The sequence below is a fragment of the Hyla sarda genome, chromosome 2 (genome assembly GCF_029499605.1).
Source record: "Hyla sarda isolate aHylSar1 chromosome 2, aHylSar1.hap1, whole genome shotgun sequence".
Classification (NCBI taxonomy): Eukaryota; Metazoa; Chordata; class Amphibia; order Anura; family Hylidae; genus Hyla; species Hyla sarda.
Window position 1 is genome coordinate 215,441,798 of NC_079190.1, and position 26,146 is coordinate 215,467,943.

At 42.7% G+C, this 26,146-nt stretch overlaps 1 protein-coding gene across 14 annotated transcripts in view; it reads right to left on the reverse strand.

Annotated features, from left to right (window-relative positions):
* The window catches only part of MSI2 (musashi RNA binding protein 2), a 710,736-nt gene that overhangs the window by 139,792 nt on the left and 544,798 nt on the right, over positions 1–26,146 (reverse strand). For all 14 annotated transcript variants that reach the window (XM_056556335.1, XM_056556336.1, XM_056556333.1 and 11 more), the window contains exon 10: positions 3,892–3,966. In XM_056556335.1, the coding sequence (XP_056412310.1) occupies positions 3,892–3,966 (75 nt within the window). The remainder of the gene's footprint in view (positions 1–3,891; positions 3,967–26,146) is intronic.

The following is a 26,146-nucleotide window of genomic DNA, read 5'->3' on the forward strand; positions in this document are numbered from 1 at the left end:
CCACCTAAATAGCCAACGGATAGTGTTTTCTACTATAATCGTTGTATATGTGTCTACTTACACTGCAGATTTAAGTTTCTAGCTATTTGTAAAATCTTTTTCTCTTTTCTCTCTTAGTTAGAGTGTGTTTTAGTTAGCTGTATATTAAAACATCTTTATTTCTGCCAGTATTTGGGTGTGTAGTGTTAATTTGTGCATTGGATATTAGGATATAACTCTTCCAAAATTCCTAAATAGGTTGGTCTGTGGGGAGTTTATGAATGCATTTGGTCTCCGGTAGTACTGCTCAGTTAAGTGTCTATGCACCTGGTCTGTGAACATATTGTATTCACAACACCGCACGGTGGCAGCCATTTTTGTCGGACATTTGTGTCCCAGATGCATGGTCTGCAGATTTTAACTGGTCGTGGACCCTTGGAGCCAGATATAATTCAACCCCAAAGCCACGAACCACAACAGATGGTCTACTCTTGGGGTCTGTTGAGGAATTTTGTACTACTCTGCCTTTATGTCCCACCTTTCATGTGTGTTCATGCATTTAAATATATCATTGTATTTTTATCCTTGTTTAAAAAAAAAAAAAAAAAGTGTCAAAAAGTGAACAAACGTGAATAAGCCCCTCACATAATAAAAGTTTAAATTCCTTTCCTTTTTTCCATTTTTAAAATAAAATAATATTAAACATCACCGCATGCATGAATGTCCGAACTATTGACGTTGATTAAACCGCACAATGGTGTAAACGTAAAAACATACCAAAGTCCATAATTGGATATTTTTGGTCACATACCCAAAAATAAATGTTTTTTTTAAAGTAATCAAAAAGTTCCATTTGAACAAAAATAGTATCAATAAAAACTACAAATCACAAATATATATATATATATATATATATATATATATATATATATAAATAAATATATATTATACATATATATATAACTTTTTGTCTGAAAATTTGTATAAAAAAATAACACCTAAATAAATTGGATATTATCGTAATAGAATGGAGCAACAAAATAAAGAAAATGGGGTTGATTTACTAAGAATGTAGTGTCGTTTTCTGTGGGTCTTTTTTTCCCCAACAGGTATTTTTCCAAGGTATTTACAAGATTTCCTCACACAAATAATATACATATTTCTTTTCGTTTGATTAGGTAATGATATCAGGGCAAAGTCTTCCCTTTTAAGTAAAGTAAAAATTAAGAATTGTTTTATTCAGGGTAAAACAATTGAAGGGATTAATCTGATACAAACAACATGTCTATAGCTGGGACGATTGGGAAATATGTAAAAAAAAAAAAAAAAAAGGCTTTCTAAACTGTAAAATGTAGTTTTCAGAGCCACAAAGCAATATAGAATTCTGGCACAAAATCCTGTTAGATTCAACATTCTGGGCAAGTAAATTTATGACTAGTGAAGCAGCTGTAAAACAAATGCAACAGCAGTCTTATCATAGAGAAAGAGAGCGAAGCATACAAGTGTGAAGGTGATGGCTACTGCACTAAAGCCAACTGGCACCTCATTGCCTATGACACGAACATCCGTTGCTGTTTTAATTCAACACAATTCTATAAAGTTGTGTAATAAATATGCTGTAGTACAGTCCTCGATCCATATTGGTTTAGTATACGCACATGCAAATATATATTTTCATGTTCATATATATATATTTATTTTCATGTTCTATGTTATCTCTAATTAGGATTACATTGTGCCTGTGGCATTCAGCATTTTTAGTAAGATTAGTACTAACAAGTCCAATGGAAATATGGAAGAAACTTCAGCACAACTGACATGTCATAATTGAAAAAAAAGAAATAACATTAAACCATGTCCAAATTTGCTGTTTGCTATGCGTGGAGTAGCATTAAAGGGGTACTCCGCCCCTAGACATCGTATCCCCTATCAAAAGGATAGGGGATAAGATGCCAGATCGCCGCGGTCCCGCTGCTGGGGAGCCCCGGGATCCCCGCTGCGGCACTGCGCTATCATTATAGCACAGAGCGAGTTTGCTCTGCATGTAATGACGGGCAATATAGGGGCCGGAGCATCGTGACGTCACGGTCCCGCCCCTCGTGACGTCACAGCCCGCCCCTTTCAATACAAGTCTATGGGAGGGGGCGTGGCATTCGTCACGCCCCCTCCCATAGACTTGCATTAAGGGGACGGACCGTGATGTCACGAGGGGCGGAGCCATGACGTCACGCTGGTCTGTCCCCTGTATCACCCATCATTACGCAAAGAGCGAACTCGCTCTGTGCTGTAATGATAGCGGGGTGCCACAGCGGGGATCCCGGGGCTCCCCAGCAGTGGGACCGCGGCGATCTAGCATCTTATCCCCTATCCTTTGGATAGGGGATAAGATGTCTAGAGGCGGAGTACCCCTTTAAGGGAATATCTATGTATTCCCACAATCAATATCTACCCAAAAGAGCATTACGTGACTGTTACACAGAGCAATTGGAGTGTGGAGTGTACTATCCATATTTTTAAGCATCTATAATTGTGATTTTAGTTATCTATAATGGCCATGTACATTTATTTACACACATTGTAAGCAATGGTCGCAGTTGGTCTATTCATATGCATTTTCAAAGTGAGTAAAAGCACCTAAGGCTGGCATGATGTGCATTCGATTTTCAAAACTGTTTAAAATATTAACATTTAGGAAATTAAAGTAATGCACACTGTATATTTAGACACCAAACCATTTTAGAATGTCAATTTTAACAACTCCCAATCCCTCCCTCTCTCCCGAGACAACGGCATCATCCTCTGCTGTCTTAGGGAGTGGGATTACAACTCACAGACAAGATCCAACCAAGCGTCCTAAGTGATGTCATCTTCTCTGTCCAGCTCCTACAGCCTACATCCCAATTTCCGGTCACATAAATAAAAAGGGCTTGAAAAGATCCTGGAGAGGATCAAAACGTTGCTGTAACCTTGTAACACATTTTCACCTTATGGAGTGCTGCATTGACTTGGATTTGTATTTATTCAGGAAAATTGGACCAGTCCCTGCTATCCTCCAGTCATTCCTGTGTGCTGTTTATTGTGGATTCGGTTATATATATCATTATTGGGACATTTAGGAAGAATGAGGTACTTTTACACCATGCTGCCCTGTGCTGAACAGTGCCACAGACAGAGAAGCAGGCAGAGAATGAATGCAGCAGCTTTACCAGACTTGCAGTGTAAGGCTGGGTCCACACTACGTTTTGTCCCATACGGGAGCGCATACGGCAGGGGGGAGCTAAAAGCTCGCGCTCCCGTATGTGACCGTATGCGCTCCCGTATGTCATTCATTTCAATGAGCCGACCGGAGTGAAATGTTCGGTCCGGTCGGCTCATTTTTGCGCCGTATGCGCTTTTACAACCGGACCTAAAACTGTGGTCAACGGCATACGGTCACATACGGGAGTGCGAGGTTTTAGCTCTCCCCTGCCGTATGCGCTCCCGTATGGGACAAAACGTAGTGTGGACCCAGCCTAAGAGAAATGTTCTGCAACAACTCTGGACAGGGAACTGGCAGAAGAGCTGTGGACAGCAAGAAGGCAGGGTGGGAGGGCAGAGGGAAACCATTGCATTTTGGGAATTGTAGCACTCTACAACTAAAATTGTAGTACTCTACAACTAAAAATCGAAAGTTTTAAGTTGTTTTAGTACGTAACCGTGCTGGACAGCTTCCCAGTTAATGTAGATTTATTTACAAAACAACAAACAATATCCAGATCATTTATGAAAGCAAGTTAATCACATAAGGTTGAACAAGTGCAACCCACCTACCACCAAGTTTCGCAAGGTACAATTAATAAGTAGTAAGCATATAAGCATTCAATAAGAAAAACACTGAAAAGAAAAATGTAGACAAGAAATAGACATGACTACCTGGAAATTGATAGCTGTAGCTTGGTGCAAATCCAGGGTATCCTCTGCCATAGGTTGCAACAAAATTTGGATAACCTACAATAGAAAAAAAACACAAAAATGTCAAGAGCAAATCTGGTATAGGGCAATTTTTTTAGAACAGCACAACCACAAATATCAAAACAAATAAGTACAAACAGAAAACTGGGTTAATGTACATGATAACAAAAACTGTCAATCTTGCAGGTTACAGTGGCAGGTCCATAAGATTTATAAGCGGACAAGGAAAAAAAAGTCTACTTTCGAAATGAAAACCAGCTCTGGATGAGCTTTACATTATGGTTCCCATAACACTTATTGTGTTCTCTGCATTGATTCTCATAGTGGTTTATAGAATGTGCCAAGAAAATGTTATATAAGAACTGTTACCTCTTAGAATATTTCCCATAATACTCAAAGTAGCCAAAAGAAAGTAATTTTGGCCTCTGTTTGGGTTATGGAGTTTGGAGTTATAGATTACATATAACTAAAAAGCAAATACTAAGTGGCATAGTTTTTTTTTTTGTAAACATTGGTAACCATGCATAATGGATGTTAACTATTTGCAAACTATTCTTAGTTTTCCAAAATGTACCCAATAAAAACATACACCTCTGTAACAGGTACAATTTCAAAAGGTTTCTACTGAACACTTGGACCTAGGTATAAAAGTAAAAAGCTTCCAAACAAAGGTGCTCCTAACAGTAGAACATAATAGATCAAAGAGCAATAATGTCATGTGAACTAAAAAAAAGGTTTGCTTCATTGTCTTTTCTTCCTCTTTCCAGGCTTTGATTATACATGTACTGTTTATTTTGTTTCCACCCAAACAACTTTAAAGGAACAGGTGCTTGCCGTTTAAAGGTGTTATTTGTACACTGAGCCACATACACTTTCTTTTTCATTTATGTATAATTTCAAAATTAATGAGTTTCCCTTTGTAGTATACAGACCCCCGAGCATTGTGACATCTGCATGGAGATTCTGCTGCTCGGACTCATTTTAACCCAACGTCTATGATCCTTGTCAACACGGAAGCAGCAGTGTATGACTCCGAAGGACTTATGTGTCAGCTCTGAGAAAATACACACACAAGAGTTGTGTCAATATTGTCTAACAACTATCTAAGGGACTAACGGGGACATTTATCATCTTTGCTTTGGTAAGCGAATTCTGTAGGCATTTTTCTTGCTTTTGGTTTTGCTTATGTGTGGCATATTTATCATACTATCACAGGGGGTTGATAAATTTGGCTCACATAAGCGAAAACCTATAAGTCACTTTTGAATACCATTTGTTTTGTCACACATAAGCAAAAAACAATAAAGGACTTCCGAACACTACTTTGCAGCTTTGAAAAAAATGTGTGATATATATATATATATATATATATATATATATATATATATATATATATATATGTGTGGTGTCCCGGTACCGCATCCTATGCGGTCCCTTTATGTGTATGGGTCCCCATAGCCAGAGTCCCTAGGACGTAGGGGTCCATGTTGTATAGTCTACCCCTTGTCACCTCTATTCCAACTAGTAAACCAGTAACTTATGCAAGGTTTATGTAAATATAGTTATATAAATGTAAAAGAATAGTTAATTACCTGCGCGTAGTGTACCAGGACCTGCGGGTCACGTGACTAGGTAAACTCTATGGTATTTCTGCTTGAGGACCTGTGGAGGTCCCTATAACGTATGCAATCCCATCATTCTGTGTACGAGTGAATGACAGGTATTCGGACCAATCAGATACATCCCGCCCCTGCCCATATAAGGGAGTGGCGGCCATTATTCTCTCTCTTGTTCCTGCACAACCAAGCAGTAAGGATCTCTCTTGTTCCTGGGCTGTCAACCGAGAAGGACCTGCGCAGCTATTCTCGCAGTGAGTTAGGCCTGAGCCTTGCGGCGACGGCTGATCAATACTAAATCGAGAGTGTATCAATCCCCAGACACTCTGCAGCATCACCGGACCTAATCTAACCCCTAAATCCAGACAGATCTGCAATATCTACCCTAAATTCAGAGACTTTCTAAATACCTCAAGGTCCGCAACAACTGTCAGTCACTGAGCAATATAAGGACTGTTATATTAGACTGTTACTGTGCCTTGGATGTACCGTAAGCACTTAAGTAAAGTTGTTCAAGTTCAAGTTAAATCTCCTTGTGGACCTTCAGTCATTTCATGCACCTATCGTTACTGGGAAGGGGCGGCTATAGGCCGGAGAATTACCTCAGCATACTAGCCCTCAGCTTGGCGTCACGAACTATAGGGTTAACATTAACCCCTCATATACCGATACAACATCCCCACTACTATACACCCCCCAAGGGCTACCACATATGTGTGTTTATTAAATTTTTTTACTAAATATACTAACTTTTTGTTTGTTTTTTACTTCTCATTTCAGATCCGTGTATCCTGTGAATTACTTTAGATTTGGAGGACTATGGTAATCAGCGTTTTTTTTTTTTGTTCAATGTTAATAAAATGGTTAACAAGGGCTTGTGGGGGAGTGCTTTTTTGGAATAAAATTGATTTAAACGTGTTGTGTTTATTTTTTTTATTTATTTGACAGGTTTAGTAGTGGAAGCTGTCTTATAGACTGAATCCATTGCCAAGCTGGGCTTAGCGTTAGCCACAAAAACAGCTAGCGCAAACCCTCAATTATTACCCTGGTACCCACAGCCACAGGTGTGCCAAGAAGAGTCGGTACGAACAGACCTGGAGCGTCAAAAATGGCGCTCCTGGGCCTAGGCGGTAACAAGCTGGCGTTATTTAGGCTGAGGAGGGCCAGTAACAATGGTCCTTGCTCACCCTGGTAACGTCAGACTGTTGCTGCTTGTTTGGTATCTGGCTGAGAAAAAAAATAGGGGGAACACTATACGTTTTTTCATAATTAAATATATATATAACATTTTTTTATTTTTTTTTAAAAAGCACATAGGGTTCCCCCTATTTTTATTCTCAGGCAAATACCAACCAAGCAGCAACAGCCTGATGTTACCAGGGTGGGCGAGAACCATTGTTACTGGCCCTCCCCAGCCTAAATAACGCCAGCCTGTTACCGCCTAGGCCCAGGAGCACCATTTTTGATGCTCCAGGCCTGTTGGTACCGGCTCTTCCCGGTCCCCCTGGGGTGGTGGGTACCGGGGTAATAATCGGGGGTTAGCACTAGCTGTCTTTGTGGCTAATTCTAAGCCAGGCTTCCACTACTAAGCCTGTCAAGTAAATAAAAAAAATAATAAACACAACACATTTAAAAAAATAAAAAAAAATTCTAAAAAAACACTCCCCCACAAGCCCTCAACCATTTTATTAACATTAAAGAAAGAAAAAACTCTGGTCATCGACGTACTCCACCGAATCTGAAGGAGTCCACAGGGTACACGGATCTGATATGAGAAGAAAAAAAAAAACATGAAAAATAGCTTAATCCATTCATTGTCACCCGCTCGCACATCTCCTGCGCCGCACGACTACAACTCCCAGCATGCCCTTACAGTGCAGGTGATGTGCGGGTGAGTGACAAGCTTGTCACCTGCCCCCCGCTGCAGGACTACAACTCCCAGCATGCCCTCACAGTAAGGACATGCTGGGAGTTGTAGCGGTGCGGGCGAGTGACAAGCATGTCACCTGCCCCGCTGCAGGACTACAACTCCCATCATGCCCTTACAGTAAGGACATGCTGGGAGTTTTAGTTGTGCAGTGCAGGCAAGCTTGTCACTCGCCCACATAACTACAACTCCCAGCATGTCCTTACTGTAAGGGCTGCAGAGTGACGCCAGTTTGGGCTCCTGTTCACATATAACAGAGCCACGGAGTCTCTATGTCCCCCTACTGTAATATCAAATTTCCCGCTGTGTCCTGTGATTGGCTGCTTGCTGGATAGAGATACTTGCTGGCGCTGTTATGTGTTAAAAGCAGCCTGGGCTGGCATCACTCTGCAGCCGCCAGGGCTCCATCATATTTTCTCCCCGCTACCCTCACTTCTAATGATGGGGACACTGATTTACATCTCCCACCCCCCTGCTCGTCTCCCACCCAAGTCTGCGCCGCACATCTCACGCCCGCTACCTGCTACAAGACTACAACTCCCAGCATGCCCTCACTGTTAGCAGACAGATGGGAGATGTGCAGCGTGGGAGGGTCGGAGAGAAGCGGGGGATGTAAATCAGTGTCCCCGTCATTAGAAGTGAGGGTAGCGGGGAGAAAATATGAAGGAGCCCAGGCGGCTGCAGAGTGATGCCAGCCGGGGCTCTTTTGTACATTTGTTATATCATATTTCCCAACTGCCAGCGGGAAATATAAAATCTGCTCTCCAAAGCAGCTTTGTAAGCCAGCTTCGGGCTGGTTTACATTTACTGAGTTTTTGAGGGGTTGCGACTTTTTGTTCGACTTTCGCACTGGATGAATCCCTGACCACTGCAAAGTGAAAAATAAAATTTACCTTCGTAAGCTCTTTTGTAGCTCTTTGCTTACAGCCAAAAGTCGCACAAAAATTAGCTTAGGTGCTAATGCGACTTTTTGTGCGACTTTTGTAAGCAAAAAAAACGGCTCAAATTCCCTTGATAAATGTCCCCCTAAATGTCCACAATTTCAGCAAATGAAGCAGAGAGACTATCCCCAGAGAACACAGATTTCCATCTGCCTGTTTGTTTGAGATAAAGTATTGCTAGTACCCAGGTATCACAGCCTCACTGAATCTATATCTCAGGAGGAGAAGCACATCTTATAACGTGACACAACAAAAGGATGTCTGGCAAACTCTTCTGCCGCTGCACACATATACTACAAAGGGTTAATTTCCTTCTATTGAATCCAAAGAAGTGGCTGACTTTTCACGCACAGCAATTAAATGCACTTTGGCACCCTGAGCCAGATGAATGTCCACACCTTTAAGTTGGAAGAGTAAATGCCAAGCGCTCAAGCTAAACACAACACAGGTTTGCAGTGACATTTGGAAAGCTTAGAGTGAATGTACTTTGCATTACAGCTATTGACGGCTAGAGGTAAAGGTACTAGTAATGCTTTATCCCTGGAGCCCAAAGTACCATAGTTAACATATCAGTGCTAGATTCTGAAACCTGATACACTTTATAAAATAACCAAAATGAAATGATACAATTGAAGTCCTGAAAATAGACATATTTAGGTCTAAAGATATGTATGGCAATGTAATTTATGTATTTTACATATCTTAGAGTAAAATACTGTATACAAACGAGAGCTTCCACTCAATGGTCAAAACAATGGTCATTTATTAATATATCAGAAGTTACATCATCAGTTGAAGTTATATAGTTGTTGAGGTGGCCAGTTTTGCCAAAGAGACAGGAGATACATCCATACCGGCTGTCAAAAATGAATATGTTTCATTGTAAACTATCGCTGTTAGAGCTTTAGAATACTTATAAATAACATGAAAATAAATGAAAGGTGACAACAAATATGACTGCACTTACTGTTGCCACAAAAAAAAAAAATCACCACATCAAACAGTAATCTGTCAGTATAACATAATCACTTTGATCAATTCTAGATGCTAACTTCTTATTAAATATATTTAGGCAATTTTTTTTATTGCTGACAACAGCTTTACCTCTAAGCTGAAATAGAATATCTGCTAGTGTCTAACATTTATTTTGATCAGGCCCATCGCTAAAGGACTGGCAAACCAAACAATTGCTTGGGGCCCCGAGCTGGCCCGAGGCCCCAAGCAGAGCCGATGCTTGTTGTGCTTCCTATAAGGCTGCAGCCACCTGAGCACTCTATAGAGAGCCTCAGGTGGCTGCAGCACTCCTGGTCCCCTCCCGAGTTCCTCCCCTTCCCTGTAGCGTGGCCAAGCTCCTCATCCTCCTGGCTATCAGTCCGGCCGGGTACCGCGCGGTACAGGAACAGGAGATTCAGTTTCCTGTTCCCGGCCAGACTGACAGGAAGTGTACACTGATCGCTTACTTCCTTTCAGTCTGGCAGGGAACAGGAAACTGAATCTCCTGTACCACGCGGTTCCTGGCCGGGCTGAGTGACAGCCAGGAGGTAGAGGAGCGTGGTCACGCTACAGGGCTTTGGACTTGTGACCTACAAATGCCAGCAGTGTGGCACAAGATATCCTTCTGTATCCTGGCGCAGGTGCACGCGATGATGTCACTTATTCTGTGCGACCTGTACCAGAGCAGAGGGGGAAGACCATGTCAGGTCAGCATAAGACCTAGAGAAGGTATACAGGAGTGTATAGTCGTTGTGGCGCCTGCGTGCTGCTCCGCCGGAACTATCTGTTAGCCCCACTTCCGGCGTCTCCATCCAAGTGCGCAGGCCCGAGAAAGATTATTTCCAAGCATGCAATCCTTTCACAAGGATTTCTGTCGCGTCGGGGAGCTACGTCACGGACGGGAAGCCTAGCACAGGTGCACTGAGGAACAATCTTTCTCGGGCCTACACACTTGGATGGAGACGCCGTAAGTGGGGCTAACAGATAGTTCCGGCGGAGCAGCACATAGGCGCCACAATGACTATACACTGCTGTGAGTGATTTAATTCATTAATTTACCATATTACCATATAAACCCGGGTAGTGACTTAATATTTTCAGTACCTCTTGAGAAAGGGAAACCGAAACGATCGTAGGGGTCGAGGCTTTGGCTGCTCTCCCACATGGAGCCGTTTTAGATAATTTACACATGTTTTAAGAACTGAAAGATGTTAACATGAGTGTGTTTTAAGTAAACCTCCTTTTTTTATTTATATAAAGTGTGGGTAAACTTAAACATGGCTATGCAGTGGTTCCTGTAGGCTGTGTGTGTGTAAGGTGCGGAGGGGGTAGCCCTTCATGTCTACTTTGCTTGGGGCCCCCAAATTCCTTCAAACTGCCCTGATTTTGATATACATAACATCACATTGCTGAGTGCTCCAGCCCCAACCTAAGATGTACTAGTCTCAGCAGTGGCAGCCCACTTAGCCAATCACTGGCCACAATGAAGTTCAGCCGGTGATTGGCTGAGGTGGCAGTCACTGCCAATAGGGTGGGGGGGGGAAGCGTTCAGTGGTAAGAGATTAGCCCCGTTTATAGATTGTGGGGTGCATACACTTATCCCCATATGTTTTTAATAATCGAATAACCCCTTTGAATAAAAAAACATAAGCACGCTGGATGTTTCTTTTTAAAGTGCTTTGTAGGTTAAATAAAAAAAAAGCATAGCAGCTTTTTTTTCCATAGCATTTTCTGTCTTGAAATAAAAGATATTACACTACATTATTTTAAGGGATATTTTCCTAATTGTTGTATTGGTGTCAAGACTATGTCTTAACACTATTACTCTTAACATATGTTAGTTCTTGCTAGTCTACATGTCAGCGAGAAAATAGCTTAAGTAAAAAATAACACATATGTATGGACTACAATGGAAGTCCACAAGTCTGCCTGTGTGAATACAGCAGAGGTGTGCATAAATGACCACTGCTCACTGGCTGTGGAAATGATAGATTGGACCCCTGCTGAAGCATTTCTCAGCTCTCTTGTGGATAGGCAATACATGTTGTACCCTAGGCCAACCCCCTTTAATATACATAGCGGATTGGCTTTTTCTCAATTTAATAATTTACGTGCACAATACACCATCAGTGATTAAAATGTCCAACCTAATTTTTCAGCTACTATACAACACTGTGGGGGAAATCTACTACGACAACTTTTCACTGTGAAAATGTACCGTACCCAATTCGCTAGATTTATTAAGTGGTAGCCACTTAATAAATCAGGAACTACAAGCAGCTGGCTGGGAGCCATGTCTTTGACATCTACGCTACCTCTGAGCTAGTGGAGACTTAAACTATAATTATTATAGCTTTCTAGCACAAATTCTAGACAGTTTGGTGTGTATCGGAGCCGAAGTCCCCTTTAAGCCTACTTTATGCTAAGCCCTGAGCAGTGTGGGTAATGTTTTTACTTTAATAGCAAACATGGCACCTTAAGAAGTTAACATAAGGCAGAGGCTCCACTTGCCAACAATGGGTTGGTATGACATGGTATCAGGGTGCTTAAAAAGTACTGGCTTATGGGCGATCAGCTGTATGGAACATAAGAAGACATGTGCTGTCTGCCGCTCCATACAGCTGAAAGAGCAGGAGCTCCATTATGGAGATTGTGGGGTCCCAACAGTTGGCCCCTTGTATCATGTTTAAAGGGGTACTCCGGTGGAATTTTTTTTTTTATATCAACTGGTGCCAGAAAGTTAAACAGATTTGTAAATAACTTCTATTAAAAAATTATAATCCTTCCAGTTCTTATTAGCTGCTGAATACTACAGAGGAAAATCTTTTATTTTTGGAACACCGTGCTCTCTGCTGACATCACGAGCACAGTGCTCTCTGCTGACATCTCTGTCCATTTTAGGAACTGTCCAGAGCAGCATATGTTTGCTATGGGAATTTTCTCCTACGCTGGACAGTTCTTAAAATGGATTTGACTGTTCTTGACTGCTCATGCCTGGATCTCAGGCACTGAGCAGTCATTCGGCGATCGGACAGCGAGGAGGCAGGTAGGGACCCTCCGGCTGTCCTGTAAACTGTTCGGGATGCCGCAATTTCACCGCGGCTATCCCAAACAGTTCCCTGAGCTAACTGGCATGGTTTCACTTTCATTTTAGTCTAAAGGGTTAATAGCGCGCGGCACCGCGATCACTGCCGCGCGCTATTAGAAACGTCGTGGCCCCGCGTTATAGAAAGTGAAAGGACTCAGGATGTACCGGCACGTCCTTGGTCCTTAAGGGGTTAAGTTAATTTTGGCTGGCTAAGCCCTTTAACCCCTTAAGGACCCAGCCCATTTTCCCCTTAATGACCCGGCAATTTTTTGTACATCTAACCACTGTCACTTTAACCTCTTCAGGACATAGGGCGTATGGATACGCTCTGCATCCCGAGTCCTTAAGGACCGAGGGCGTATCCATACGCCCGTGGGAATTCCGGCCCCCACCGCTAGCCGGTTGGGGACCGGAGCCGGATGCCTGCTGAAATCGTTCAGCAGGCATCCCGGCATATCGCCCAGGGGGGTCATTATGCCCCCCCCATGTCGGCGATCGCCGCAGATCGCTGGACAATTCAGTCCAGCGATCTGCGGCGATTCCGGGTCAATCGGGTCTCCAGTGACCCGATGACCCGGAATTACTGGCTGTTCGGGGCCGTCTCTGACGGCCCCGAACAGCCAGAGCCTGCAGGGGTGAGGTGACACTGGTGCCACCTCACGATCGCCCTGATTCGTCGGCCGGATTACCGGCCGACCAATCAGGGCGCCTGCTGCGGGTGTCACTCCCGCACCCGCTCCGCCCCTCTTCTGGAGGACGTGAGCGGGTGCGGGACGTGCACCCCGGGTGCTGGGGACCCTGATCCCCGGCGCCCCTGTTGGGATCGGGGCCCCAGGAGCAGCTGCGGCGGCGGGACTGACCTGCAGCGTCTGGATCGTTGGAGGTGAGTGACAGCCTCCTGCTGTTGCTTAGCAACAGCTCCCAGCATGCAAAAAGGGCATGCTGGGAGCTGTAGTTATGCAACAGCAGGAGGCAGACCACCACAACTCCCAGCATTCCCTTATGGGCATGCTGGGACTTATGGTTTTGCAACAGCTGGAGGCACATTCTTTCTATGGAAAAGTGTACCTTCAGCTGTTGTATAACTACAACTCCCAGCTTGCACAAACAGCTAAAGTGCATGCTGGGAGTTGTAGTGGTGCATCTGCTGGTTGCATAACTACAACTCCCAGCATGGCCGTTGGCTGTCGGTGACTGCTGAGAGTTGTAGTTTTGCAACAGCTGAAGGCACACTGGTTGTGAAACTCAGAGTTTTTTTTTACCCAACTCAGTGTTTCACGACCGGTGTGCCTCCAGCTGTTGCAAACTACAACTCTCAGCAGTCACCGTACACCATGCACCGTACATGCTGGGAGTTGTAGTTTTGCAACAGCTGGAGGCACACTGGTTGTGAAACACTGAGTTAGGTCACAAACTCAGTGATACATAAGCAGTGTGCCTACAGTTGTTGCAAAACTGCAACTCTCAGCAGTCACCGACAGCCAACGGGCATGCTGGGAGTTGTAGTTATTCAACAGCTGGATGTCCCCCCCAATGTGAACGTACAGGGTACACTCACATGGGCGGAGGATTACAGCAAGTATCTGGCTGCAAATTTGAGCTGCCGCAAACTTTCTGCTGCAGTTTAAATTGCCAGCGAGAAACTACTGTGAACCCCCCGCCCGTGCGACTGTACCCTAAAAACACTACACTACACTAACACAAAATAAAATAAAAAGTAAAAAACACTACATATACACATACCCCTACACAGCCCCCCTCCCCTCCCCAATAAAAATGAAAAACGTCTGGTACGCCACTGTTTCCAGAACGGAGCCTCCAGCTGTTGCAAAACAACTCCCAGTATTGTCGGACAGCCGTTGACTGTCCAGGCATGCTGGGAGTTTTGCAACAGCTGGAGGCACCCTGTTTGGGAATCACTGGCGTAGAATACCCCTATGTCCACCCCTATGCAATCCCTAATTTAGGCCTCAAATGCGCATGGCGCTCTCACTTTGGAGCCCTGTCGTATTTCAAGGCAACAGTTTAGGGTCACATATGGGGTATCGCCGTACTCGGGAGAAATTGTGTTACAAATTTTGGGGGGTATTTTCTGCTTTTACCCTTTTAAAAAATGTAAAATTTTTGGGAAAACAAGCATTTTAGGTAAAAAAAAAATTTTTTTTTTACATATGCAAAAGTCGTGAAACACCTGTGGGGTATAAAGGTTCACTTAACCCCTTGTTACATTCCCCGAGGGGTCTAGTTTCCAAAATGGTATGCCATGTGGGTTTTTTTTTTTGCTGTCCTGGCACCATAGGGGCTTCCTAACTGCGGCATGCCCCCAGAGAAAAATTTGCGTTCAAAAAGCCAAATGTGACTCCTTCTCTTCCGAGACCTGTAGTGCGCCAGCAGAGCACTTTTCACCCCCATATGGGGTGTTTTCTGAATCGGGAGAAATTGGGCTTCAAATTTTTAGGGGTATTTTCTGCTATTACCCTTTTTAAAAATAAAAAAATTTTGGGAAAACAAGCATTTTTTTTTTACATTTGCAAAAGTCGTGAAACACCTGTGGGGTATTAAGGTTCACTTTATCCCATGTTACATTCCCCGAGGGGTCTAGTTTCCAAAATGGTATGCCATGTGTTTTTTTTTTGCTGTTCTGGCACCATAAGGGCTTCCTAAAGGTAACATGCCCCCCAAAAACCATTTCAGAAAAACGTACTCTCCAAAATCCCCTTGTCGCTCCTTCCCTTCTGAGCCCTCTACTGCGCCCGCCGAACACTTTACATAGACATATGAGGTATGTTCTTACTCGAGAGAAATTGGGCTACAAAAACAAGTAAAAATTTTGTCCTTTTACCCCTTGTAAAAATTCAAAAATTGGGTCTACAAGAACATGTGAGTGTAAAAAATGAAGATTGTGAATTTTCTCCTTCACTTTGCTGCTATTCCTGTGAAACACCTAAAGGGTTAATCCACTTACTGATTGTCATTTTGAATACTTTGGGGGGTGTAGTTTTTATAATGGGGTCATTTATGGGGTATTTCTAATATGAAGACCCTTCAAATCCACTTCAAACCTGAACTGGTCCCTGAAAAATACTGAGTTTGAAAATTTTGTGAAAAATCGGAAAATTGCTGCTGACCGTTGAAGCCCTCTGGTGTCTTCCAAAAGTAAAAACTCATCAATTTTATGATGCAAACATAAAGTAGACATATTGTAAATGTGAACCAAAAAAAAATGTATTCGTAATATCCATTTTCCTTACAGGCAGAGAGCTTCAAAGTTAGAAAAATGCAAAATTTTCAAATTTTTCATCAAATTTACGGATTTTTCACCAAGAAAGGATGCAAGTATCGACAAAAGTTTACCACTATGTTAAAGTAGAATATGTCACGAAAAAACTATCTCGGAATCAGAATGATAACTAAAAGCATTCCAGAGTTATTAATGTTTAAAGTGACAGTGGTCAGATGTGCAAAAAACGCTCCGGTCCTTAAGGCCAAAATGGGCTCCGTCCTGAAGGGGTTAAGCATTAATAACTCTGGGATGCTTTTACTTTTCATTCTGATTCCGACCAGTTGAGTTTTGAAGTGGATTTGAAGGGCCTTCATATTAGAAATACCCCATAAATGACCCCATTACTAATACTGCACCCCTCAAAGTATTCAAAATGTCATTCAGTAAGTGTGTTAACCCTTTAGGTGTTTCACAGGAATAGCAGCAAAGTGAAGGAGAAAATTCAAAATGTTCATATTTTACACTCACATGTTCTTGTAGACCCAGTTTTTGAATTTTTATAAGGGGTAAAAGGTGAGAAATCACCCTAAAATTTGTAACCCAATTTCTCTCGAGTAAGGAAATACCTCATATGTATATGTGAAGTGTTCGGCGGGCGCAGTAGAGGGCTCAGAAGGGAATAAGCAACAATGGGATTTTGGAGACTGAATTTTGCTGAAATGGTTTTTGGGGGGCATGTCGCATTTAGGAAGCCCCTATAGTGCCAGAACAGCAGAAAAAAAAACCACATGGCATACCATTTTGGAAACTACACCCCTCAAGGAACGTAACAAGAGGTCCAGGGAGCCTTAACACCCCACAGGTGATTGACGTGTAAATGAAAAAAAAAAAAAGTTTTTTCCCCAAATTTTTCCCCACATTTTTACAAGGGGTAATAGGAGAAAATTACCCCCAAAATTTGTAACCCCATTTCTTCTGAGTATGGAAATACCCCATATGTGGATGTCAAGTGCTCTGCTGGCGCACTAAAATGCTCAGAAGAGGGGGAGCGACATTGAGCTTGTGGAGAGAAAATTTGTTTTGAATGGAAGTCAGGGGCCATGTACGTTTACAAAGCCCCCCGTGGTGCCAGAACAGTGGACCCCGCCCCCACATGTGGACCCCATTTTGGAAACTACAACCCTCACAGAATTTAATAAGGGGTGCAGTGAGTATTTAGATCTTTGGAACGGTTGGCTGTGCAAATGAAAAATTTCATTTTTCATTTTCATGGACCACTGTTCCAAAAATCTGTCAGACACCTGTGGGGTGTAAATGCTCACTGTACCCCTTGCTACATTACATGAGGGATGAATATTCAAAAACGGGGTCGCATATGGGTGTCCATTGTTCTGGCACTATGGGGGCTTTGTAAACACACGTGGCCTTCAATTTCATAAAAGTTTTCTCTTCAAAAGCCCAATGGCGCTCCTTCTATTCTGAGCATTGTAGTGCGCCCGCATAGCACTTTACATCCACATATGGGGTATGTTCTTAGAAGAAATGGGGCTACAAATTTTGGGGGATTTGTTTTCCTATTTTCCCTTGTGAAAATGAAAAAAAAAATTTAGTTTTCATTTTCCCATCCAACTTTAATGAAAATTCTTCAAACACCTGTGGGGTGTTAAGGCTCACTATACCCCTTCCACATTCCGTGAGGGGTGTAGTTTCCAAAATGGGGTCACATGTGGGTATTTATTTTTTTGCGTTTATGTCAGAACCGCTGTAAAATCAGCCACCCCTGTGCAAATCCCCAATTTAGGACTCAAATGTACATAGTGCACTCTCACTCTTGAGCCTTGTTGTGCGCCCGCAGAGCATTTTACGTCCACATATGGGGTGTTTCAGTACTCAGGAGAAAGTGTATTACAAATTTTGGGGGTCTTTTTTTTCCTTTTACCGCTTGTGAAAATAAAAAGTATGGGGCAACACCAGCCTGTTAGTGTAAAATCTTTTAATTTTTTACACTAGCAGGCTGGTGTAGCCCCCAAATTTTCCTTGTTATAAGGGGTAAAAGGATAAAAAGCCCCCCAAAAATTGTATTGCAATTTCTCTCGAGAACGGAAATACTCCATATGTGGCCCTAAATCGTTTCCTTGAAATACGACAGGGCTCTGAAGTGAGAGAGCACCATGTACATTTGAGGACTAAGTTAGGGTTTGCATAGGCGCGGACATAGGGGTATTCTACGCTAGTGATTCCCAAACAGGGTGCCTCTAGCTGTTGCTAAACTCGCAGCATGCCTGGACAGTAAGTGGCTGTTCGGAAAAGCTGTGAGTTGTTGTTTTGCAACAGCTGGAGGCTCTGTTTTGGAAACACGTATGATACGTTTTCATTTTTATTGGGGGGGACAGTGTAAGGGGGTGTATATGTAGTAGTTTAGCCTTTATTATGTGGCAGTGTAGTGTAATGTTTTTAGGGTACATTTACACAGGCAGGGTTTACGGTGAGTTTCCCCGTTAAGGGTTTGCGCTGCGTGAAAAATTTGCCGCAGCTCAAACTTGAAGCAGGAAACTCACTGTAAACCCGCCCGTGTGAATGTACTGACAGACTGTGCATGCTGGGAGTTGTACTTTTGCAACAGCTGGAGGCACACTGGTTGGAAAACCTTCAGTTAGGTTCTGTTACCTAACTCAGTATTTTCAAACTATTGTGCCTACAGCTGTTGCAAATCTACAACTCCCAGTATGTACTTATCGCCGAAGCGCATGCTGGCAGGTGTAGTTATGCAACAGCTGGAGGTACGCAACTACAATTCCCAGCATGTCGAGACAGCTGTTTTCTGTGTGGGCATGCTGGGATTTGCAGTTTTGCAACATCTGGAGGGCTGCAGTTTAAAGACCACTGCACAGTGATCTCCAAACTGTGGCCCTCCAGCTGTTGCAAAACTGCAAATCCCAGCATGCCCACACAACAAACAGCTGTCTGGGCATGCTGATAGTTGTAGTTTTGCAACATCTGGAGGGCTACAGTTTAGAGATCACTGTATAGTGGTCTCCAAACTGTAGTCCTCTAGATGTTGCTAGGCAACTCACCGGCTTCTGTAGGATCCAGGATCACATTGCCGTCCTCTGCTGCCGCCAATTGCCGCTGCTGATGGTAAGTGGACCATCACAGTCGGTTCCCCCACTCTGACCGGACTACTGTGGGTGTGCAGAGTGGGGGAACCGAACGTTAACCCCCCCGCCCCCGATCTGCTATTGGTCGTCGCTTCTGAATGACCAATAGCAGGGATAGGAGGGGTGGCACCCCTGCCACCTCACTCCTGTCCTTTCAGGGGGATTGTGGGTGTCTTGGACAACCCTGGACCCGTATGGCCCGGAATCGCCACAAATCGCCGATGTGAATTCACCGGTGATTTGCAGCGATCGCCGACATGGGGGGTGGGGGGTTTCTCAGCATAGATTTCAGCAGACACCCCGGTCCTGGGTACGAACTGGGTCCCTAAGTACCAAGGTGCGAAGATATACCTGTACGCCCTGGGTACCTAAGTGGTTAAAGCAGAGCTTTTATCAATGACTACAACGTAGCAGCATTGCCTGGGGAAGCCTGAAATTAACCTCCTGCCTCTTTAAAGGCAGCTACTCTTTTTACTACTTTACACTGCAGTCCTGCTTATTCTGGCTGGATCCTTTCTGAATGCACAAGGGCCAAAAAAGGTCCCATATCAAAATCAGTTTGCATAAAGCAGATTTACATTAGTGCAAAAAGTCATTGTAAAGGAAGAGAAGCTGAAGAGCAAGCTGGAAAGAAGATGATGTGATTAATTGACTTCCATATATACAGAGAAAAATACGATAAGAAGAAATGAATGTAGTTTAAAACAAAAAACATTCAATTTCTTTTCTAAAATAGACTGGAAATAGGGCAAATAATGTGAACATTTATATCACACTCAAAACTGCTAGGTGTCCATATACATTAGACTTTACATTTACAAAATATTCAAGTAAATATACTTAATAAAAATGTAAATTGGAAAGCATTCTTCCAAACACAGATAAGTAGTTTTTATGCAGCAGAATTTTGCATTGCATTCTATAAATGTTTTCTAAATCTACCTCTTCCTTCCAAACACAGAGCATTTTCTCCAGCTGCCCAATGATCGCTTCTCTATCTGGGCACCATCTCGCAAGCCTAACCAAGATAAAATGTGTTGCTTCTGTGTCTGACGGGTCTAATCATAAGCCCCATCACTGAACATCTCTCAGGTCATGGCAGATGAAATCATAAATTTATAATACAACATTACTTCAATTTTCCTCATCATTTGCTTCTGTGATGCCCGGCTCTGCTCTAACGAGTCACAGCCCCGGTCTGCGCAGGGAAATTGGCTGGCTGAATATCAATAGCGCATTAACACCATGCCCATGTGGATGCTTCATCAAGCCAAATTATGGTCAGGATGACCTATCCACTGCTCCCATTAGGAGCTGTGCTCATCCTGCGCCGGCCGCTGAACAATTTGTTTGCTTCAATACTTCCAGGGAATGATCAATCTCACAATAATTATGTCTTGTCACTAAACTAAAAATAAGTAGAAATCACAGCTCTGCTTGGATACCCTTCTTCAATTCTACCATTACCTCTAAGACACAGGGACTGGCGTGAATGGCGTTAACCTATTCTTGCCCCACCTTTACTCACAAGAGCATGATTGGGGTTATGACACAAAGCAGACAGTAATATTACCAGTTACTACGGGCATGCTCATTAAATCTTTGACTTTGGAGCCAGTAAATTATCTGGTTTTCACCTTATAAAAAGACTTGTAAGTGTGAAATTTTGTGCATTCTAAATATAAAATGTCTGGCTGCATGCTAATTTTGTGCGTGACACATTGTGCCTCTTCAGATGAAGAAGCTCATCTGCATTTTGCAGGTGGGTTGAAAGCAAACATCTTAGAAATGATACCGTTACCGCACTAATCAATAATGGACAATTTTACCAAAGAACAAATCTGATTTGGTAATAGGTGAATGATATGTTACCAAGGAATTACAGCATCTGTTTTTTTTTTTCTTAAATTGTTTTTAAATCGCTTTTAGATACTCTGCAAATAAAGTCTATGGATCAGAGGACAAACACTGATAAATCCAAGAAAGAATATACTGTTTAATGTACTGAACAACATGTTATATGGGTTTCTGCTTGTAATTACAGGAACATAACTAACATTATTTCATCAAAATCTGGAATGGATCCTAGCAGAAAGAGAATAAGGGGGCATTCCTAAGCATGTCTGGGTAAAACAATTCCTTAAAGGGGTAGTCCGCTGCTCTGTGTTTGGAACATTTTGTTCTGAACGCTTAGAGCCCAGTACACTGTAGTAAAAGAAGTGCCAACTCCTCAGAGTACCTTATTGCCGCAGGACATCTGCACACAACCATTCCCCTTTATTGGTTACTAATTGACATTGGGCATCATTCTTAAATGGCCAACTTAAAGGGGTACTCTTGCCCCTAGACATCTTATCCCATATCCAAAGAATAGGGGATAAGATGTCTGATTGCGGGGGTTCCACCGCTGGGACCCCACAATCTCTGTACAGCACCCTGTGTTTATTTAGAACGATGGGTGCGCCTCTGGGGGCCCATGTATGTCATATACTATTTTAGCTATAACATGCTTTAAAGACTCTTTGCACCAGAGCACAGACATGAAAACTTGGTGTAGTGGAAAGGATAGAGGCTCCAAGCAGAGGGAAAGGAAAAAAGTCTAACACTGAACCTGTGGAGACTTTAGAGAAGAGCTAGCTTTCAGCAGTTGTAATTTCTTGGACTATTTTGGTAGGTACTAACAGTGCTTACCAGGAAGACAACTTGCCTGCTATCAGGTAAACAAGGCCGATAACTAAGTTCAGTGCATACATCTAGAGCTTAGTTCATATAGCATAATGTGAACATAGCCTATCACTTACAAGTCTTCTATAACTAAACATTTATCCTGTACAACCTACACCTACTTAGTGTATGATTGTGTGTGTTTTTTTTTTGTATGTGCAGGATGTATAGCAAAATAATGACTTCTAAAGTGTGAAACAATTGCTTATTTACCAAAACTTTGTTCACATGACACCATCTCCCACAGAGTATGCTATATTTAATGCAGGATACACTCAACACATAGTGTATACAGCACTTGTAATACAGAAATTGCTGGTATTTAAATAATAAGTCTATCACCATTTATTATTTACAATACATGTGCTGAACTAACATATATGTGCCATCATAGAGTGCCTTTATCCTTGACTAGGTAACAATTATTGTTTACCAAAGTTGGCACTTTCAAATGCCTTTGGATTTACTGTAGATGTAACTTGGGCATCTATTTGGTACATTGCAATTATGTGTATTGATAATTTTGTTTTGTATTACAATTACGCTTTCAGTGATTACAATTAACCTTTAGATCTATTTAACAAAGGTTACATAGTTAAGACTTCTGTTCATCTACACTGACATTTGCCCTATTTGTTTGTGAGTTTTTTTTATTCTAATCATGTATTTTGGTAGGTATTAGTGAATTTTGATCCATAACAATAGTCCCTATTTTTGGAACTTGCTTTGTTATAGGTGATTAATGCTCTTGCTTACAGAGGTTGACACCTTGTCTCATGAAATGGGGGAACCAATATCAACAGATGGTCTCAATCTGTTCTTGATAATAAGTTGTGTATGGCCAGCTTTAGGTATGAAAGCTATCAGGGTAGTAAAAAGTAAGTTATCTAATGCCAATTATAATTGGCCGTGCTGTTATCAATGTCTACCATACACTCCAGTGTTAAGTGTTACTGTCATTATAAAAAAGATTTTTTTTTCGATTAAAAAACAGAGTCATTGCAGAAGGCATTATAATCTATGGAGCCCTTACCTTGCAACATGACAGCCTAAGCCATGACCCGGGAAGGAAAGTGCTTCACTCAGCTGAATCTGGCTATTGTTGGCTACCGACTTTCAACATGACTGCATGAATTATTTTTTTTTTTAACCTTTTTTGTGTTCTGACATACATAACTTTTTTATTGTTTGCCCAACACCATTATTTGAGGGCTTATTTTTTTGCAGGACAAGCTGTACTTTTTATTGGTATCATTTTTGTCTAGGGTAGGACCACACAGCCTGAAGTACTAGGCAAACATGAGGCCATCAGCTGGCCTCCTGCTGCCACGGCAACCAATCGGACCCTGTCACCATTGGGGAACAGAGGCAGCACCCCCCCCCCCCCCCCCCTTCAGTACTGATCACGGCATTTATGGGGTTAATTCTGCCGAGACCAGCATGATGCTCGTCTCAGCAGCTGCGGCAGTCTTCTAGCTTTGATAAACAGCGGTGTCCCGCTGCAGACATCCTGCAGCACACCGAACTGTGCCAGAAATCGCTAGGACAAATGCATACGTTCAGTTGGGTTAACATGTCAGCAGCTAGCATGTGTGCATATGTTCTGGGTCAGGAAGGGGTTAAAGGGAATGTGTCATCAGAAAATGATCTATTGTTTAAATACATTTTTACGTTAACTATCATTTTTTGGATTTTTTATTTTTTTTTAAATCTATGGTTTAAAATAATCCTAAAATCTTGCAGGTTCCAATTCCCAGCTGTGCCCTCCTAACAGGGTCTGACTGGCCTACCGGGAAAATTTTGGGTAGGCCGACTACCCAGTGGGCCGGCAGCGTCCGGCCCGTACTTGATCACCCTGCAGCCGCTCACTTGCACTAGCACACAAAATCCTGACTTTACTGTCAGGACCTTGGGGGAGATTTATCAAAACCAGTCCAGAGGAAAAGTTGCCCAGTTGCCCATAGCAACCAATCAGATCACTTCTTTCATTTTCAACAGGGCCTCTGCAAAATGAAAGAAGTGATCTGATTGGTTGCTATGGGCAACTGGGCAACTTTTCCTTTGCACAGGTTTTGATAAATCCCCCCCACAGCGGCCGCAGAGTGGCGGTACTAAGAGCTTCAAAGAAGTACTTAATTGGAATTTTTTTTTTTTTAAATCAACTGGTTTCAGAAAGTTACACAGAATTATAAATTACTTCTATTACAAAATCTTAATCCTTCCAGTACTTATCAGCTGCTGTATACTACAGAGTATTATTATTTGAGTAGTTATTTTCTGTCTGACCACAATGCTCTCTGCCAGGGGTGGACTGACTGGCCAGTCCATCCGGACGTGGTCCGAGGGCCCGGCCGTGTAAAGGACACTTGTCCTGGTTCCCCAGTCAGACAAGCGCTAGTTTCCTTGATGTTTTTCCTATGGAAATATCCCTGCACTGCTCATGCTTTGCGTATCATTAGCAGAGATACAGGCAGCAGTGCAGGGATGAAGGGAACCTGATTAATGGCTCCGCCCCCAGCACAGGACGAGGGCTGACAGGCCTCCTGGTAACACAGAGGGGCCGCTTCATGTGAGGGTCAGTGATGTCCCTGTGTGCTGCCTCCCCCCGATCAGCAGTATAACCTGGGGCTGGGTGATGTGTATAGTAGCAGTCCAGTGAGGTCACTTTCTCTCCTCCAGTGTCCACAGGTTACCAACTGGTCACATTACCAGAACAATTTTTTGGAAAAATCGCGGCTAAAATGGCACGGTTTGTTTTGGTCATGTGACCTGTTGGTGACCTTTGGACACTGTAGGAGGGTAATTGACCCCACTGGGGTGACAACATGTGAACACACTACTTGTTTATTTATCATTAACCCCTTAAGGGTACATTCACATGTACAGGATCTGATGCATATTTTTGCAGCATATTTTGTGCAGCTGATTTTGCAACCCATTAGCTTCAATGGGTAGCAAAATCAGCTGCAGAAAATATACGGCAGATCTTGTATGTGTGAACGTACCCTAAGGGCTCATTCACACGGACAGATCTGCAGCGTATTTTACGCTACGGATCTGCCGGCAATGGACCCTACAGTGCTGCTTCCATCTGTGCCTGCTCAAAGCAGCAATTCCCCACTACAAGCAGACACGCTGTGATGTGCGAGTCGCCGCCTGCATGCACAGTATACTCGCACACATCGCGGCCGCACCCCCTGTTCTCTGAGCTAGGCCAAGAGCAGCCGCGATGTGTGCGAGTATACTACGCGGATCCGCCGGCAATGGACCCTACAGTGCTGCCTCCATTTGTGCCTGCTCATAGCAGCAATCCACTGCTACGAGCAGGCACGAATGGAGGCAGCACTGTAGGGTTCATCGGCGGATAAGCACTGTAAAATACGCAGCGGATCCATCCGTGTGAATGAGCCCTAAGGATGCAAGGCGTAGATGTAAGCACTGTGCCTGCTCCCACTGTTTTGTATAAATTATTAGCTGGAACCCTCGGCTAATGCCAGACATCACCAATCAGGCTGATGCCCGACATTAACCCTTTAGACGCTACAATTTAAAGGGTACCTCTCATCAAAAAAACTTTTGATATATTATAGATTAATGTATACAGAATAACTTTACAATTGCATGTTATTAAAAAATATGCAGGCTGGCAGCTCTGAGTGTTTAGGACTCCAGCATGAGTCAGAAATGCTTGCTGACAGAATTGATCGGGAAAAATACAATAATTTTTCATTAACATGCTATTGGAAAGTAATTCAACATTCATTAATCGAAAATATATCAAAAGTTTATTTGATGAGAGGTACCCTTTAAGTTGATGGCATTGTCTAAAAGTTAAAATGCATGTGCTAGTCAAAAAATAATGTGGATTGTGTGCAGCTCACAAAAAATAGGGGGCGAGGTTAACTGAGATGCTTTTTCACCAAAAAAAAGCAAAAATAGTATAAATATATAAAAAAAGGGTATATATAAAAAAAAAAGTGAGTAATCAGTCCTCAGTCTCCCACCTGTTCAAACAGGTATGTGATGGAGGGATGCCTCCATCGCATGTGCTAGTCAGTTAGGGAAGCTGATCGGGACCACAGTGGCAAAATCGCAGGGTCCCAATCAGCTGAGAGGAAGGATGAAGGGGCCCTACCTGGCTCAGTGCCGTCAGATCGGTGCTCCAAGAATATAGGCAGCCTGTATAAATAGAACGCCAATAACACTGATCAATGCTGTGCTATAGTAAAGCATTGTTCAGTGTTTGCAAACAAAAGGTGATATGTGACAGTTCCCTAAAGGTACTAAAAATGGTGAGAAAACTTTAATATAGGACTCAGAGCTTTTTCATTTTTGCACTTTGTCTTTTTTTTCTTCCTCATCTTTTAAAAATAATAACACTTCCAATTTTCCACCTACAGAACTATATGAGGGCTTGTTTTTTGCTCCACCAATTTTGCTTTGGAATCACATCAATAATTTGTCCAGAATTGCTGAGTTTTGGTCGCTTCATATACCTTCATAAATAAAAATGAATAAAAAAAGATCAAAAAGTCCAATCTGAACA